Source organism: Pyrus communis, chromosome 2, assembly GCF_041283825.1.
Source record: "Pyrus communis isolate YQ-2024b chromosome 2, ASM4128382v1, whole genome shotgun sequence".
Taxonomy (NCBI): domain Eukaryota; kingdom Viridiplantae; phylum Streptophyta; class Magnoliopsida; order Rosales; family Rosaceae; genus Pyrus; species Pyrus communis.
In genome coordinates this window covers 20856131-20874805 of record NC_142566.1, presented here as the reverse complement: position 1 = coordinate 20874805, position 18675 = coordinate 20856131, and the positions used below count along the sequence as shown (strand labels likewise).

Here is an 18675-nt window from a genome sequence, read left to right as displayed (position 1 = left end):
TTTTAAAAAATTCACAGCAATTTATATAAAAGTTAGTCAAACACTAAACAACTTTAATTTACAGCTGTTTATTATCACATATCAGTAGTACAATATCCCTCTCTATCGTATAGTGTGGCTATATTGTGTTCTCAATATGCTAAAAAACCTCTCCAAAAAGAGCAACTTCACAAATTTAACATACCAAAATTCTTCGCTGGCCTAAAACTTTTAACATTAATAATATACTAAAAATTTAACATACCAAAATCCTTTATCTTGGCAAAAAAATGTTTGAATCCAGTAATCCTCAGTAATTGTAAAATACCAAAGACTAATACGTTGTAAAAGACAAAGGTAGCTAAACTCATTTTATTATTCACCTCAAGATCCCCAAGTAGAGATTGCAGATGGGAATTCATCATTTCCACAACCAAGCTGGTATATATAATCGATTGCAATTGAACGGAAACATTTAAGCTTCAGGCTTCACAGATAAGAGAGAACTTGGTAGCCCACTAAGTCAACTCCTTGGGCCATCTTCAACCGAAAAAAGGCTCTTTTTGGTCCTATAGCTCTTCAAGAAATTATATTTTAGTAAGCAACGACAAACCACATTTTATACCATCTCCAATTGACTGAACCATAAGCCAAACATGAGTTATTATTTTAATTAAATTAAACAACCATAACAAAATTTTCCAACATGGAAGGATTATTAGTAATAAGGTAACGTAGTATGCAGTGATAAAAACTAAGTTATAAATGTTGTAAGAAAAAAATTCAATTGGAGAACAATAAAGGATGTTTTTATGTAAAACTCACAGTACTGTTCACTTTTAATGAAAAACAACATTTTTACACTAAAAAATCAAACATGATGCTATTCACTTTTACCCTTTATTATATCCTTATCGTTAAAACTCAAAATTTTCATATCTTCTTTATTTTTTTCTAAAAATAAATCATACCCAAAATAAATGTAGACCATGAAAAAATTAAGCTGAAAAAAAAAAATACACTACAAAGTCTCAAAAAAAAAAACAAAAAAAAAAATTGAGCCACCTCAACAGGAGATGGGCCACCAGGACACGAACCAATCCATGTTTTTTTCTGCCGAGCCAACCTTTCTTTTTTTGAGGTTGGACCTTGAAACCCTCAACCGAAGATGATTATTTGCAACAAGACTATTAAACCTATAACCCTTTGACCCCTCGATTGAACCTGACACTGTTCATTAAAATATTAATTTCTTGAACAAGGCTAAAACAAACTCACCCTCCTCCGATTGGAGACAGCCTTAATGCCATTGAATGGGTATACAATTTCCAAATCTTGAAGTAGCAGCAGCCTAAGGCAATAAAATTACATAGGATCCATACAGCATCCGATCCAAGAATACATCATAACTTCGATCCCAATCTATACCCTTAATTAGTATACAAAACAAAACTTCAGTTTCAACTCACAACCAAACGCAACGAAAATTTCCGCTCATACAAGAGTGTCGTAACAAAAGCACGAGGCGATGTTGGAAAAGATTGCAAGCATGTACAGCATTGTAAATATGAATCACAAAAACAATGCAGGTTAATATTATAGAACGAGTGCTCAAGCGCACGTGAGTTTCGCAAGCAGAGTATCGACTATTGAGATGGCATATAAACGGGGCACAATCGATTATTGATGCAAGGTGAATCAAAATACCAACGCCTTACAAAATTAAAATTTATTTACCAACATTCTAGGTAAAAATCCATACCCGTTGAGGTTTAGATCGACCTAGTGTAACAAATTAATTAGAGAATAACAATTGTAACTACTGTCTTATAACTCCCTACCACCAAGAAAATCAGTTTAGCGATTTGAGAGAACACTGAGAACACTGCAATTTAATAATATTAGGCAGACCAAATTTATAAACTAAATTTACAAATTAAATAATGTATCAACAATGAAAAATAAACACGTTAATTACTATTAAGTAATAATCCAATTATTTTTCAGGTTTTATTTTACAAAATATAATATCTCTAATCACATCTCTAATCACCAATTGGCGAAACTGTCAAAAAACCCACTAATATTTGGTTTCATCCGTTCAGAATTAAAACAAGATTAGATATCAGACCATATAAAAATGAGTACTGTTAAAAAGATCAAATTTACAAACCGAAAAAATCCTGATACCGTTTACTTTTACAAATAATCACATTTTTACATTAAAAAAATCAATACTGATACTATTAAATTTACTTTTTATTTTACCCTTATAGTTAAAACTCAAAAATTTCAATCCATTTTCATTAATTTTTCTTAGAAAATTAAGCACGAATATCAACATCACCAGCTTCCATGTCATTTAAGTTCCAAAATTTATTACCATTACTCGATAAAAATATGATTAATCCCCAAAATTAAGTTGTAGTGGTTTGAGGCAAATTAATTGTGCACAATAAATATGGGTTTGCTGTGTAACCGGAGATATGATAGTTACATGATTAGATAGATTCATATCAATTGAAATAGGCGTGTAGTCAGATAATACCTTTGGCGGTGAGATATGCCGTTGTCGTTGCTGTGCTGAATCCGATTTCAAATGCGTATGTGAGCAGTAGAGCAAAAACAAACAACACAACAGAGAAAGGATGGCACACCACACACCGGAGGAGAGACCCTGGGCCAAAAATGACCCATGCTGTCTCCACTCCAAACCAAAACATGTTATTTTTTTTATTGAGATTTTTTTGACCTGCCATGCAAGCGCACCTGCCATGGCAAAGGCCGGATGACAAAGATCGGTCCAGGACTCGGCTCTTCCACCGAGCCTTTCGTCCCGACATCTCATACATCCGATGCGAACCCAATTAACCCCATAAACCCCCATCTCTCAGATTCCCAATCATCAAATTACAATTGTAGCATTCACATAGCTATCGATTTGGTTTAGAGCACCTTCGGCCTTCATAAGACTCAAATTACAATTGTAGCATTCACAACGCCATCGAATCAAGCTCGGAAACATGAAGGATTCAAACCTCCATAGATTGTGCAAGAGCTCCGTAGCTATATCTGATCGAAAACAAAATAACAAGGCAATCAGAATCTGTACCAAGCGTAAGCCCTAGAGCATAAACAAATAAGAAAATCGAATCGAATGCATACAAACCTGTGAATTTGGAATCGAAGACACAGACGCAAGCCGGTTAAACCGGCTGAAGTGCAAAAGCATATCAAATCATCCTCACAATCTCAAACGACCATCAACGCGTAGATCTCGATGCGATCTACGCGAATCCGCAAGAATAAGACAGAGAGAACGATCCATGGAGAGTAGATCTGCAGAAGAAATCAGGAGGAGAAGCATAGAGTTGTGAAGAGAGAGAAGATTGGTGGCGTTGAAACTTTGAATGGTTGAGAGTCAGGCACCCTAACGTACTTTTATAATGGGATAAGGGATGCGATGGACGTATGGGATTTGACTCCTCATCTTTGAGATGGACGGTTCATATGGGGCGTTGTGGTTGGTGATTCATGAGCTGGACGTTACCATCGAACACACATTATTTTGCCGCCTCGTGGGTGGGGACAGGTGGGCCCATGGATTGCCTTTTTGTTTGGGAATCCGATACACCGTAAAAAGGTAACTACAGCTGTTTTTTACTATAATTAGGTTTACCCCCACAATTTCTTTATTTCAACAACCTTATCAATTATTTGACCAGAATAAGAATATATTGGGCCATCGGCTTTGGAACAATATTCTCGTCAGATTCTCTTTGTAAGGATTTTAGATATTAGTAAATTGTATTTATTCATCGTAAATCGTACAATCAAAAATTATTTTAAATATTTTTATTTAAAATTAAACACAAACAATACATAAGAAAAATTGACTGCACAATATATAGTGAACGAACATAATTCAAGGATCTTCAAGATCCTCACCAAAATGATTCGGAGAGAATCCTGTTGGATTGGCACTTATCCCTTTGGGAATTTCAGAGCATTTAGCTTATCTCTAACGGAAGGTTGAATTCAAGAGTTCAGCTTTGTATTTTTAATTCTCGGTGTGATGATATTTTTCTTCACTTAAAAGTGAGATGTCTTAAATTCGATTATTTCAAATATCGTGGATGACAAATTCAATATCAAATTAGGCTGCTCATTATGTGAGTTTACCCAACTTCTCCTCCTCTTATTGTAAAAATATCGATGTACTAAAACAAATAAAAATTAAACTTATAATTATCACCATCAACTTTATTATTTGATAAATTTTTGTTTTTTTTTTCTGCAATAATTTTAAAATTAATTTTTGTATAATCTTATCTTATTTTATGTTTACCTACATTTTGATGTAAAAAATTCACTCAATGCAGAGAAGACCTGCATTAGAAGAGAGCCGCATAGAATTGTAAAGAGAGAGAGCCTACGAGCGAGCTTTGAGGGTTGGTTTATTGAATGGTTTAAGATTGAACCATCATGTTTGAAATCGACGGTCCGTATGGGACGCGTTAATTTGCCGCTTTCGTAGGTGGAGTAGGAATCCTGTACGTGCGCGTATTAGTTATCTACTATAATTAGGTACTCCCCGCGCCAACTTTCTTAATTATATTTCTAGAATCTTGTATTTGCCATAAAAAGGCTGGTACTACTGGGCTACATTTCGAGGCCCAACTTTTTTTTTTTTTTTGAATCCTTGTTCAGTTGAAATTTACCTATTCATTTGACTGAATGAGGCTGGTTTGGTATTGTTCTGTTTTAAAGAAAAATTGTTTCTGCTGTACTGTATGAATAAGCTCATTTTTGCTGCTTCAAATTCTCAGCTTTTTTTTTTTCCACCCAAAACTGTGAAAATAAGCATCTTTTTAAGTGTTTACCAAACACCTTTTTGAGCTCAACTTTTTTTTATATCCACTTTTTTATAAAATCACATTAGTACCAAACTGGTACTAAGGGGTGTATTCAATTAGAAATTTAAAATATTTCAATAGATTTATAAATTCATAGATTTTTATAAAATGTAGTTGATTTATAGAAATTTCATGTAAAATTTTGATTCAATTCTTTCAAAATCTCATTGGAAGAGATGAGATTTTTGGATGCTTAAAATACACTACAAAATCTCTCTAATTCCCTCTAATTCCTCAACTTTTTCAAATTCTTTAAAATCAAATTATAATTAAATACACTTAAAATGTTATAAACTTCTTTAAAATTCTAATAGAATACACTTGGATTTATAAAAACAATTTGTTGTAAATGGTGAGACGGATAACAATTTATTTTTCCAACTTTTGCTGGACAATATAATCTTGCATCAAAAAACAAAAAATAGAACAAAACAACAGACAGCTAAAAGGTAAACAGAAAGCATACCCAAAAATCACCAGACAACACCAAATCATCAAACGAAAAATTCATAGCAAATCTGGATGGATTCGAACCACCAACCTCTCAAAAGCCCAGTCAAGGACCTTGAGCGCTCTACCATTTTTGAGCTTACAGATCTTCATTTCAAGCAACGAGCAGGAGGCAAAAATCGATCAACAGAGTTTAACTTCTGAAATTTCCATCTTGTTCTTTTCAATAAGAAATTTACAGTACAAGCAACTACTTGTCGACTTAGGTTAAGTAACTAGGGTACGTCTATTTAAATGGGGGTAGTATACTACCCGAATAAAAAGATAGCCTAGGTATATGAAGAAAGAAACCCTAGGTAATACACATTGTAGAGATATTATACATACTTGGCATCCATGAGTTGAATGCCACTAGACCGGTAGAATATCGACCCTCAACCAGGCTTTAAATTCTAAGGTAATTAACTTAATGTTAATTTAAGACAAGTGACCATTTACCACAGTGATACAAAGATGTTTTAACATTTGCATAACATGAGTTCAAACTTCGTCGGTGACCAATCTAACAAAATCTATCGTTTAACAAAAAAATAAAAAACCTAAGGTCCCTAAAATATTTAGGGCATCCCTTTTCTCGTATGATATAGAGATCCAAAAATAACTTCTCCGAGGGCATTAAAAAAAACCAAGTGTTCTAAGCAGAGCAACTATTCCCCAGCCCAAGAACAAACAAATTCAGCTGTTTCATTTTTACAATTAACTTACAGTAACACATGCTTCCAGCAATTTTTTGGCTTTAGTTAAAACCCCATGCGTCATATAAAGGAAGATATCATGAACAAAACACCACCTTCTGTAAGTAATTGTAGATAGAAACTACGAAATACAAAACATAGAACGACTACGCGGAGCTGTTTGAAAAATAACCAAAATCATAACCCCTAATTGTGAATCAGGCAATATCAACGAGTATTTATCAATTCTAACCAAAATTTACCCTCTAAATTCACACACGTCAGTTTTTTACAAATGCTTTCAAATATAGCCAAAAATCTGATTGAATTGACCTAATACCCATAAAATTAAAACTCGTGTTATTGGGATGCTCCCTCACCATCCCTTCTTCATCTTCTTCCTAATTTGCAGGTAGCCTGATGGAAACTTCCATCCTTTTGGGTTAAACAATTTTACAAAATAATATTACATTATTATACTGTAGATACTAAGGCCTAACAACCACACTATGATTCCCTCACTAAAAATTGAAATTCAATAACGAAATAGCAATAAAAGAAAAGAAATTAGAACATAAAACTAAGGAAACCAAGCTGAAATATACCAATCAAATTGAAAAGACGAATTTTAACTCAAAAAAATACGTATACATCTTAAAAGTTAAAACCCAATTGCAAGAAACTTACGCCAATATATACGAACTCATAACTGTATGGAACCAAAAAATTATAATTTATATGGCACCGAAAAAATTATAAACGTTAATCCTCTTTTAATTGCTATCCTATTAACTTAAGTATTTACCGGCGGAACATGTAGAGGCGGAGCCTCTGCAGACTGTCTATTTTCATTTTGTTTAACTCAAGAATCCATCTTTGAACAAACACAGAAAATCGAACAGGTTTTAACTTTTGTAAATGGGTTTTATTTTAAGGGTATTTAGGTCTGTTCAAGCTGGTTTTCTGCTATATTTGAAAGATAATATAAAAATTGATATTTTTGAAAGTAGACTAAATTTTGGCTATAAACAATAAAAACTCAATATCAACAGACCACAATTTGATCTATCATCCATGTACTATAAAAACGACACCAGTTTAACAATAATTCCTCCGCAATTCAATACAACAAACAAAACCTAGGGGAAAATATTCAATCTAAACTCTTTAAACAAATGAATAGAATAAATAAACGATAATACGAACACCTATGAATGATCAATTGCAATGATTTAATTCACAAAACGTAAATTAACCGAAAACATTACTTGCCAATACTTAAAGCTTTACAGACGGAGGAATGCGAAGCTCAACTCGTTTCATCTGTCGCCTCAAATCCTCAGAAAAGAGTTTCACGAAAAGAAACTTCTGGATCTATCCCACAACCAAGCAGCTTGTATTTGAGCCGAAGTTTCGCTTAACTTGTAATTGTGATGAGAGACTTCGTTCTGGCGATTTGGGCTCGTCGAGAAGTACCCTTCCAGCATCGAACCTCCCTAGAATCATCTAATTGGAATACAGTACATGGCTTGCAGCAATGGAATCCAAAACCAACATAATTACATAATATTACAAAGATCCATGAACTAACAGATCTCACAATATCTAATAACATCCGTTATCAACAAATATTAAGGCAAAGGCCAACAAATTAAATGATACTCTCATCCTCAGCTCATAGAATTTCTACTACCATAACATTAATAACGAGGCAATAAAAAGCAGAAGAGGGTTTGATATCATAAGAATTGACTTGCAAAAGTAAGCAGGAACGAATCGGGGTTTCGGGAATTGTTTAGTAGGATGATAGAAGTACGTTTGTGAATTAAGTATTATATCAAACAAAGTTTTGATTCGTGGTTGGATCTTTCGGTTGGAACTTTTTATTTGTGATCAAGTATTTTTATTTGTGATCAAGTAATGTAATTTGTATCTTACAATCAACAGATTAAATAAATTTGCTCCCTTTAAGGTCAATGATTGAAAACAATTTGGAATAATTTGAGGTTGATTGAACAACTCCACAGATTGTAAGCACTGTCAACAAGCATTATTAATCAATTACCAATCAATTGTGTGTGAGTGGCAGGCTTTATTTAGCATTATTAGATCGATGAAAATCAATTGAAATAGATTTAGATAGATTAATACCTTTGGCGATGAGATATCGATGCGGTCGCGGTTGTCCAGAATCCACGTCCGACTGTTTGCAGTTGGGGGCGAGCAAAAATAAGAGACAAAACAATAAGAAAGGACAGAGGGCGCACACCACACACCGGAGGGGAGACCCTGGGCAAAAATAAACCCCATGCCGTCTCCCCTCCGAACCAAAAATCGTTATTTTTTTATTGAGATATTTTTTTTGACCTGCCATGCAAGCGCACCTGCCATGGCAAAGGCCGGATGACAAAGATCGGTCCAGCACTCGGCCCTTCCACCGAGCCTTTCGTCCCGATATCTTATACATCCTTCCGAATTCAACCCATAACCCTAACTCAGATCCCACGATATAAAAGCTTAAGTCTCATGAAATTACAACCATGAACCATGACCCTTTGGTTAAGATTAAACATGCTTCAGCCACCACCGGATCGAATTGGATCAGCTGCTGAAACGCCGCCGGAGCCGGATACTAGTAATCTCTTCCGATTTGGTTAGAGCTCCGTCTGCGAAATCTGTTTGGACGCCAAAACATACATCAATCAGAATCTATAGGGTGCAGAAACACTAAAGCTAAAATTCATTGTAAATTAATAAAATTTAAACAAAAAAAGCTAAAACAATAACGATTTGATACAAAAATTCATATCCAGATTAGTAAAACGAATCCAAAACATACACGAACCTGTAAACCCGAATCGAACATCGACAAACACAGAAGCTCAAGCTGGTAAAACCAGCTGAATTCAAAAGCAGCTCAAACCATCACCTCACAATCTCATACCACCATCAACGCGTAGATCTCGACACGATCGACGCGAATCCGATGGAAATCGACATAGAAAACAATCCATGTAGCGTGAATCTGGAGAAGGACTCCAGAGGCGCATGAGGTTGCGAGAGACGAGAGGCGAGAGAGAATATGTGGTGGCGTGAACTTTGAATGGTTGATAAGCAGGCACCCTAACGTATTTATAAGAGGATAAATTGGATGGACAGCTGGGATTGCTTAATTATCATCGTGATCGACGGCTGGTGTTGATCCTGTGGTTCGGTAGAGTAGGCGGTGGCGTAACCCTACACGTACTCTGATGCGCTGAAGACAGGAGAAAGCACGCCCCATTTTATTGACCGTATCAAACACGACATGTAATTGATTTGGCCGCCTCGATAGGTTGTGTGGTGGGAATTGGATTCGATTTTATACAAATATCTATTTAGTCGAGATAGGGTTTACAAACGTATCGAATTCTATTTTTATTAGAAAAATAAAATAAATGATGATACAAAGAAACTGTAAAAATAACATTTTTGTTTTGATTACTACAATTTTGGTTGGTTCTAGATTATTCCATATATATGGGCTGATGGTTTCTTCATTGGGCCTTAAGAGTATTAGGTGATATGGCCCAAGCCCGAAATTACAAGCTTTTGCGTACTTGTAACACGGTCTTATGAATGATTACTTATGTAACTATGATTAATTTATTGTGTGACTTATGTACTTATCACCTGTTTCCAATGCCCCTTGTTAAAATGTTGGTTTTTTTATGTGCTTGGTGGTATTCTTCTTTACTTGTAAGTGATATTTCTTAGGTTTGATTCTCATCAAAGGTAAATTCGAACCAAAATATTATAGCTATTCCATTTTGAGGTTTACCTCACTCCCACCCATTAGCATAGATTATATTGTATGTATTAAAAAAAGGTTGTTTGTGCCATTTAGTACTGTGGTTTGGTAGTATTTCTCTTTACTTGGAGAGGTTTTAGGTTCGAATCTCGTGGATGGCGAATTCGATACCAACTTAGGTTACCCATTGTATGGTTTAGCCGAACTTCCATTCCCCTTAGTGTAAAAAATATTGATGTATTTATAAAATAAAAAATAAAAAAGTTGCTTGTTCGTAATTTGCTTATACTTGGTTCCCTTGGGTGTTTTTAATACGTTGCAAGCTTTGATCGGGTTTTGTTTGAAGGAATTTTCACTTTCGGTTGGGTTTGTTCCTTGGGCCATAAGAAACTCTATCTGGCTTCGGTCCCCTTCTGATTGATCGTTGAAAGGACATTAACAACTCAATCCAATCCGTCCAAATTGATGGTTTTTCTGCTCTCATAGGCATTTGAGTTTCACTTTTGGCATTCAACTTTTTTAGGGTTTACGCGTATCTTAAAAATGTTTGCTATTAGGTTTAACGAATCGAACCAGGATGCAAAGTTCACAATTCAATCCATGCTGGGTCGGATGCAAGTTGCTTTAAACTTTAACGAACGTTAACATTAACACACACAAATTATGAAGATAATCCGAATGAAAAATCAAGCGAAGAATGATTACTTATTAGCATTAATACTTACGTATAGCTAGGATTACCAAGAAGAACTATAGTTCAATCACTCAAATTAAGCGTCCATGCACTCTTGATGATCAACACATATAACAAAAAACTGAGACTTTGGATGCGATCTTTATAAAAAATGAAAAGGAACTATATAAACGGCCACTTATCCATGCAGTCGTTCTGTAGAGATATTAGGGCTATTGGCATTGGTTGCTTAATTAGTTTGTAGATGCATTGGCCTGGGTCTGGCATCTCCCTTTCTCCTTCTCCTTGACTTCGCTTCCCTGTGTCTTGTCATAAGCAGGGTGGTTCTCATGGATCAGCTGATCCTGCTCCGTCTTCGGAAAAGTCTGGTTGTCCGAAAACACTCCTCCGAATCCTTCTTCATCGGACCTCGTCGCGTACCCTTCCCCAAATGATTGGGACATCACATCTCTATATAAGAACGTACAATAACTGATTACATTTAGCTGCTAATTATAAACAGAACTTTCATTGAACTGTCTAGCAACATAAATTGCTTACATTGTAAGACTGTCAATTTTTATAAGGATCTTTATGAATCTAAACGCTGATTCAAGTGAAAGTTTAGGTGTGATTAAACTTGACCGTTAATAGGATAATTTTTGTTTGAATGTACATCTCAAACTATGGAAAATATATGATATATCAAACAATATGTCTGCTAGAAAGTACTTTCAGAATACAGTTAAAAACGCTTTTAAGGCACAAAAAAAACAAATATTCGTGATAATTTTTGGCAGAGAAAGTATTTGTGATTTTTTTTTTATTGGAAAGTTAGTGAAAAATATTTTGTCAAGAACTACTTGATTTCTTATTATAAGTCTCGTAGTATTGCTTATAAGTTATAACATCAATTTCAACAAAATCGTTCACGAACAAAATTGTTTGAAAAAAACACATTCGAAAAAGAATCCATCCTCGAGCATGACAAGATTACATTACCTGCACACAAAAGCTAGAAAATTTTGAGTACCACAAAGCAATGAGCAACTAACCCAGTTTTCTGATCGGGACACTCTGCCTTGTTCATGTTGTGTTTACTGTTTGGATCGCTAGAAATAGTTGTGGCCTGCCTTAATACGACTCCGGAAGCAATCCGACCCGAGTTTGACGGTGCTCCGATTTGGGTTCTGAGTGATTTTACTGCATGAATCATCTTTTGCGTTCTTACAAAATTTTTACTGCCTGCTATATATACATGAAGAAAAACTTACGAAGATGAACCAGTAAATACATGCGGGTAAAAATTGTCAAGTTCCTAGGTGGCAAGTATGTCCGGTTCTACGGGACGGAGATCCTGATTTCTTTCGGAAGTTCAATTTCGCCCATCACAACTAGAACTAAACGGATTGTAGTGAATAATGGTACACCGCACACTCCACTTTCTAATTACAATTTAAGTTAGGTTTTGTTTGTACCACATTTAGCGGGTAATGTCTCGTCTAGCGAGTAATGTGACTGCTTGTTGGCGATGGTTTGATGTGATCTCGCTTATTAGTAGTGACATTACATGTGTCTAATTAGGTTCGTTGCGTCTGCCGTATTTGTGACGGAGCTAAACTTGCACACTTGTGCTAATACATAATGCTTGTGGTAGCCAAATTAGGAGGATTATCTTTATGCCTGTTTGTGCGAATTATCTGTAGACCATTGAATTGGTCTAAAGAATGAACAAATGTGGGAACCCTTGTACTTGTTCCTATCTGTTAATGATATCAACATCACTATTTGTAAAAGAAATAAAGTATACAACATAATTAATGTCTCGTGTTACACTACGTGTTGTACCACTTTACTTTCTTTATGTATTGAAAATCTCTCATTGTGTTGTAACCGTTCACTTGATCGTGAACTAGATTAATATGTCTCGTGTTACACTACACTACACGTGTACTGCTTTACTTTGCTTATGTAGCGAAAAATCTTTCACTGTGTTGTAACCATTCACTTAATTGTGAATTATGTCCAGCCATACGACGAGAAAACTATGACATTAATTATTTATTAACACAAAATATTTACATACACCTACAACAAGCTGAGTAATAAATTACAAGGAGGACAAGTAGTTAACCACTCGAACCAGACTCTCACACGAGTCTGGCATTTGCTCTTCAAAAAACAAACGACACATGCAGATGCAGCGTGCTGTATTTTATCTATGCAGAGGCACTCGTCTTGTGTCGGGCTTTCTCCTTCTCCTTCACTTCACTTCCCGGCGACTTGTCGTTGGCCGGATGGTCGTCATGGATCAGCTGAGCCTGCTCCGTTTTAGCCCCGTATATCCCACCAAATCCTTCGTCCTCGCACCTCGATGCATACCCGACCCCGAAAGACTCCAACAAAATGTCTCTGATAGTGTTCATATACAAACACTTTGGTCAACAGATTTAAACCACCAATTTTGACACTCAAAGTTTTAGCCACTGAGGAACGTACACCTCTCCTGATTTTGGACTTTTTTTTAAAATATTTTCAATCAGCAAACTCAATATTCTATTATTTTTACCGACTGTACCACTTTGTTATATACGTAAAATATATTATGTAAAAGGTACCTATTTTATTATTTTAGAAAGTGAATCTATTCATTTTTTTTCTTATTTATATACGCATATTTTGAAATGAAATGTATCTTTTTTTAATTTAACACACACCACTATTTAAAAATAAAAATAAATATTTTACTTTTAACAATTAAACATTCATATTCAGTATTAACCTGTGCATGATTTTAAGAATAATTTAATAATTTCTGAAATTAAAATTTTTAATTAATACTGAAATTTGATATTTTAATCAAAGTTTTCAACCTAAAATTTTAGTCTATCAAAAGACGAGAACCAAAATTTCCACAAATAATATGTTAAAATCAACCAAGACATTATCGGCATATTGTTGATACATTAGCCACGTTATCGACACAAAGTTCTATCTTTTCTAGTCATGAATTTGAAAAAAATACAAGTATATGTCAAAGAAAAGAAAATATACTAACCCAGTTTTCAGAGTAGGTTCCTCCTGCTGCTTATCCATGTTACTGTTCTCACTAGAAACGTGAACACTTGCAGCCTGCTTGAATCGGACTCCGGTAGCTTTCCGGCCAAAGTTTGACGGCAGCGGCGCCGTGAATATCAAACCTGGCGGTTGTGGTCTAATTAATCTGATCGCGGTGATCATCTTCTGCATCTTCAAATTTGCGCTCCTTTGCTATTTAGACACAGAGGTTGAAACTTGAGTTGTTTTATGCACTCACGCAGTGTAAAAATCTTGGAAGTCACTAGATTTCTCTGACTCTTGTAGGAATGCTACCAGAAGCTTTGTTCTTACGTCGTGGTACGTGGTGATGTGGGGACACGTATCGAATTTTGGAGAGAAAAGTGTTTACGTAGCCATTCAAGTGCGCACGGCACTGACATATTTGAATCTTGACACAGTTTTTTGCCGGGAGAAGATAAGGGATACGGACGAGCAACGACATGGGCATGTTTTATTGGTTGAAAGAAAGATATCACACCACAGTATATAAAATAATAAAAAATAGCATGCGTAGCTTTATCTTAATGGATAAGCAATAAAGTACCTCAGATTTTTTCCACCGCCTCTAATTATCTCGCGATCCCTTCTACAGTGAGTATACCACCAAACGCAAGCTCGGCAGCCAACCTAGCAACAATAACAGAAGCGGCAGGAATCAGTGAATTCATGTTAAGTTCCTAAGAAAATGAAATAATTAATGATAAAAGCAACAACTGAATTATGACTTCACCCACGTAGCTCATAGTTGGGTTGTTGATTCTTTTGATACTGTTACGGTCTTGTAGTATTAGTCTCATAATAGACTAGTAATAATATGGTTAAAATTTATATTTGACGAAAGTCGAATATAAAATCTCTCACTTACAGATAAAGAAAAATATTATGAGACCATAATACTAAATGGCTCACATCTATCATGTTAACAAACCCATGCCTACAAACAAACAAACAAAAACAAAAACTGCTCCCACACAAATTGTGTGGGCTTAGACGAGTCGGTGTCGTTGTTCATTCCATAGGATAAAAAGCCCAATGTTTTCCAGCCCAGAACGCAGCCTATAACCTCCACTGTTGACAACCATGGGCTACCGCCAACTGGACCCTTTAAACCCAACAGAAAGTTGTTTTTTATTACGTTGCCTTGGCGTCACCGTGTTGTGCGAGTGCAAACCAGAACTAAGAATTTACGTAAACCAGATACTGTCATATTGTCACCGTAGTGTCCCAAATTAATTATATCGTGTCACCTCGTTTGAGATTTTACTCAAAACTTTGGTCGTCTTTTCGATTCTTGAAAGGTGCACGTAAAGTCTTCTCATCCACAAGATTTAAGTTGGTTTACCACAAAAAACAACTTTCTCATAACAGTTGGAACATCGTGAAATTAGAAGAGATCAAAATACGAAAAACTCACGTGACCAAATAGTTCGCCGGGGAACTTTTTACGTCACAGCTGCAGCAAAATAGTAGAGCCACAATCTTTGGGTTACCTAGTTTTACAGGAAAGGGAGGGAAATTATGAGACATGCCGTGTGGACATTCCATAGAATTCAACTACAATTTGCTGTCGATTCAAACGTAAGATGATATCGTCGATGACAACCTTTCAGTCTCTCTACTTTCGGCAGCAGTGGTACTAAATATGAGTCATGATCCAGTAAGCCAAAGCATATCGATGACATGTCACTTTTTTATGCTACTACAAGTCAACAAGTGCAAGGGAAGGTGGTCCCATACGACCGTTGCAGCATGCATGATGTCATCATCTCAGCACATTCTAAAATCCAGCCTTGGCAAGACGAAGTAGGATTCTCTCGTTTTTTTTATTTTTTATAGAACTTCGCTGCTGCTGATCTTTCAGCAGTCGAGTTCAGTTTTTTTTTTCTTCTCACCTTCTCTATTCATTTAATTGAAAGGTCATGATTAATTTAAAATTTAGTTGGAATTCTGTGAGTGAGTGAGCAAAGGCATAACCGAACAAATAAGATTCAGACATTAACATTTTGTATTAACTTCTTTTAAAAAAAATAAAAATAAAACAAGAAAGTGTGAAAAAATGTGAGGAAATGAGTTAAAAAATAGAAGGAAGAAAATCCTTCTTGTGAACTACCAACCAGACCCTAAAATATTTGAGAAGTTGGACTTGGCTATTGCTTATAACCAATCACGGCTAGACACGTATTTAATTTTTGATTAAAAATCAAAACTTGAATACATATCTAACCGTAATTAATTGTAAACAACTGTGATTGGTTGTAAGCAGCTGCTGCGGATCTGTTCAGCAGCGAAGTACCATCCATATTTGGGTAGTGAAAAGTATGATTTGATCGGATGAGAGTCGTGCAATTGCAAACTGCAAAGCAAACGCTTCCTATATTATCAACAGCTGTTGGCTGCAAAAGACCAGTCAAGGTTTTGACTAAACCCTTCAATCTTCTTTGCACTATTCCATTACCGTTGTCTAAAGTTCTCTCCTTTTAAGCCCAAGTATATCTATATCCCAAGTAAAACAAAAAATCTTTTCAAAAAAAAAAAATCTATATTTTTTTGTTTTAAATACTAAAGTACTTTATAAATCTTTAGAATTTATAGATTGAAGTACTAGATTCAGTGTTTTATTGTGCTAAGACAATAAATTCTAATTATACGGAACTAAACATTTACGAGAGTTTGTACAACGATATTACTTGAGCTTAAACAATAGTAATAAGGTATACGCATTCTTCTGACATGTACTTAATCAGTAAATATGTCTAGGTACAATATACAATACACACACATGGCATTTTCTTGGGGAAATTGCACCCCCAATTTCCAAGTTTTGGGTTCTTTCACTTAGCCGTTTTGGAAAATTCACATGTCACATAACAATGTTTGAACGGCCAAGGCATATCCAGAAGAGTTCTCTTTGACACGCACACACCAGGCCCCCTTTTACTGTATAAACTATAGAGTAACAAAAAAATAACCTCTGGTAACTCTTGTCAATTACTTCCAACTCCACCATTTATTAGTTCATGACATTCAAATTATAACTGGGTTAACCAGTGCCTTAGCTGTCAAGTTACCAAATCAGGTGGTCTTGGGGACAATTAGTGATGAACACATACCTCTTTCAAGTAATTAACAGCAAAAATTTTACTAGATTGAGCCACTACAGATGCAATTTGTTGGACTAATTAAATTAATTAGTTAAGAAAGATAAAAAAAACCGTTTATTTGTTTTACTTATAATGCGATATTTCAAACTATTTGAATTTACAAAGAGAACCAATCGTATTTGGGTGCTACAAAACTAACACATTACTTTGATGATCAATTCGTCTGGCTCACATTTGCTCGAAGATACAAATTCTAAGTTTCAAACAACCATTTGATCATTCCTCGCCACTTGTGAGAATGATATGTCACATTGTAGTGGCAGGGTGAAGGGGCTAATAAGGGTCCATTTTTGCAATTCAAGAAGGGGTTCGTGTTCTACAAGTAAACCGAGCAAAAAGATTGAAAGAGACTTATACCAAACCCCACATTTGTGATTTTTAGCAATAATAGGACCCTAACTTAAGGCAAAATATCAAATTTCTATAAACTCAAACGTTTCCTTTTACAATTGAGTCCTGAATTGTCACAATCGCTAGGACCATAAGCAGCAGCATTATTTGTCATGCAGTCCACTGCATTCCTTGTCATGCTTTTGGCCCCATTGATTTTGTACACTGGCCAGGAAAGGCAATGCTTCTCCTCGCCAGCTGCTTCAATCCCCCTCTCTTTCTTCGCTTGAGAGGTCGAGATCTAGAGGGAGAGAGGGATTGACCGGAGACTATAAGGGACCGCCATTAATATTAAAATCGAGAAGATAACTTGGACCCATGGATTTGAAGTTTGAAGTCCAAGTCATTGTCTTTGCGCTGGTTTAAGAAAATTGATTACAAAACCCGAAAGCAACAGCCTCTGAATATGGAAAGGTTTTCCCCTGCAGGAGAAGAAAGATTTTTGTAGCAGATTGCTTTTGCTTACAGGTCGTCCTCCTCGGAAGGACACTTTACAGGCACAACCTGGTAAATACTGAAGCAATTAAAACTGTCAGATTTGATCATTTACTTCTTCTGCAAGTCACAAAAATGAAAAATCCGATGCCTTATTGCATAAGCATTGAAAAACCCTAATGTGGACACCAGTTAAGAATTTAAGGAGGTAAAATATCGAGTCTACTGTGAGAGGGAGACTTACCTACACCGAATAAATCATTGTCGTTGTGTATCTCAAATTAATATGCAATTCTATATATATGTGAGAAAGTTGAGACATAGAGCAACGCGGTGATAGTTAGGGTTTAGGGTGATGTTAGTTTAGGATACCACCACAAATCCATACCTTTTGATAATATGACATGCGCTGGATGAATGAAGCGTGGAATAAGCAACCAATAATCCAACAGTTAAGAAACCGATAGCCTCGGATGTCGGTGTAGTATACGCCAATGTATTATGTATTATCCTTGCATACTGATATTAGTTTAGGAAATTAAGATGGATAATACTTAGGTACTCACTTTCTGATTTGGTCTAATAAAAAAAAGTTACATGTTCCTTTCTTCTTCTTTTTTGTTTTGATAGAAAAATCAACTACATTCAAAGCTTAAAACTTCTTGTACAACCGTTTCCGGTAAAATAAAAATTAAAAGCAATATGAGCTAAAGCCGGTAAACAATGCTCCCAAAAGTGAAGGTAAGATAAGGTGAGACCATGGTATGCCAAGGCGTCAGCTACAAAATTTGTTTCTCTGTTCACACGGTTCCACTGAATACAATTGAACTCAGAGCCCAGCCATTTTATGTCTTCAATAATGGATTTCAGGTTCCATCGAGCATTCCAAATTTACTCCCTTAAAGAAAACCTTATTAAGTTACCTAATTCCTCCTTTTATGTAGAATTCCATACAGTTTTTGCATATTGGCAGTTAAGAAACAAGTGAATTAGAAGCCAAGGAAACATTTTCACCTTTGGGAGAATCAATAGTTTCCACATTTTCTTT

At 35.5% G+C, this 18675-nt stretch overlaps 2 protein-coding genes and 3 long non-coding RNA genes across 5 annotated transcripts; 1 reads left to right on the top strand and 4 right to left on the bottom strand.

Annotated features, from left to right (window-relative positions):
• Nucleotides 1–2864, top strand: LOC148698711 (uncharacterized). Its single transcript, XR_015956967.1, has 2 exons — nt 1–785; nt 983–2864. It is a non-coding gene; the product is annotated as an uncharacterized LOC148698711 (long non-coding RNA).
• On the bottom strand, nt 1194–3439 carry LOC137748387 (uncharacterized). Its single transcript, XR_011070044.2, has 2 exons — nt 3149–3439; nt 1194–3051 (listed from the first exon to the last, which is right to left on the bottom strand). It is a non-coding gene; the product is annotated as an uncharacterized LOC137748387 (long non-coding RNA).
• Nucleotides 3440–7176: 3737 nt separating this feature from the next.
• Nucleotides 7177–9411, bottom strand: LOC148698710 (uncharacterized). Its single transcript, XR_015956966.1, has 2 exons — nt 8925–9411; nt 7177–8754 (listed from the first exon to the last, which is right to left on the bottom strand). It is a non-coding gene; the product is annotated as an uncharacterized LOC148698710 (long non-coding RNA).
• A 1137-nt stretch (nt 9412–10548) lies between these two features.
• On the bottom strand, nt 10549–11797 carry LOC137746626 (uncharacterized). The gene is made up of 2 exons (XM_068486633.2): nt 11598–11797; nt 10549–11013 (listed from the first exon to the last, which is right to left on the bottom strand). Exons 1-2 carry the CDS (start codon nt 11756–11758, stop codon nt 10797–10799), a joined length of 378 nt encoding a protein of 125 aa, XP_068342734.2. The 5' UTR covers nt 11759–11797; the 3' UTR covers nt 10549–10796.
• A 781-nt stretch (nt 11798–12578) lies between these two features.
• LOC137748853 (uncharacterized) lies at nt 12579–13886 on the bottom strand. Its single transcript, XM_068489041.2, has 2 exons — nt 13601–13886; nt 12579–12954 (listed from the first exon to the last, which is right to left on the bottom strand). Exons 1-2 carry the CDS (start codon nt 13789–13791, stop codon nt 12762–12764), a joined length of 384 nt encoding a protein of 127 aa, XP_068345142.2. The 5' UTR covers nt 13792–13886; the 3' UTR covers nt 12579–12761.
• Between the last annotated feature and the right edge of the window lie 4789 nt (nt 13887–18675).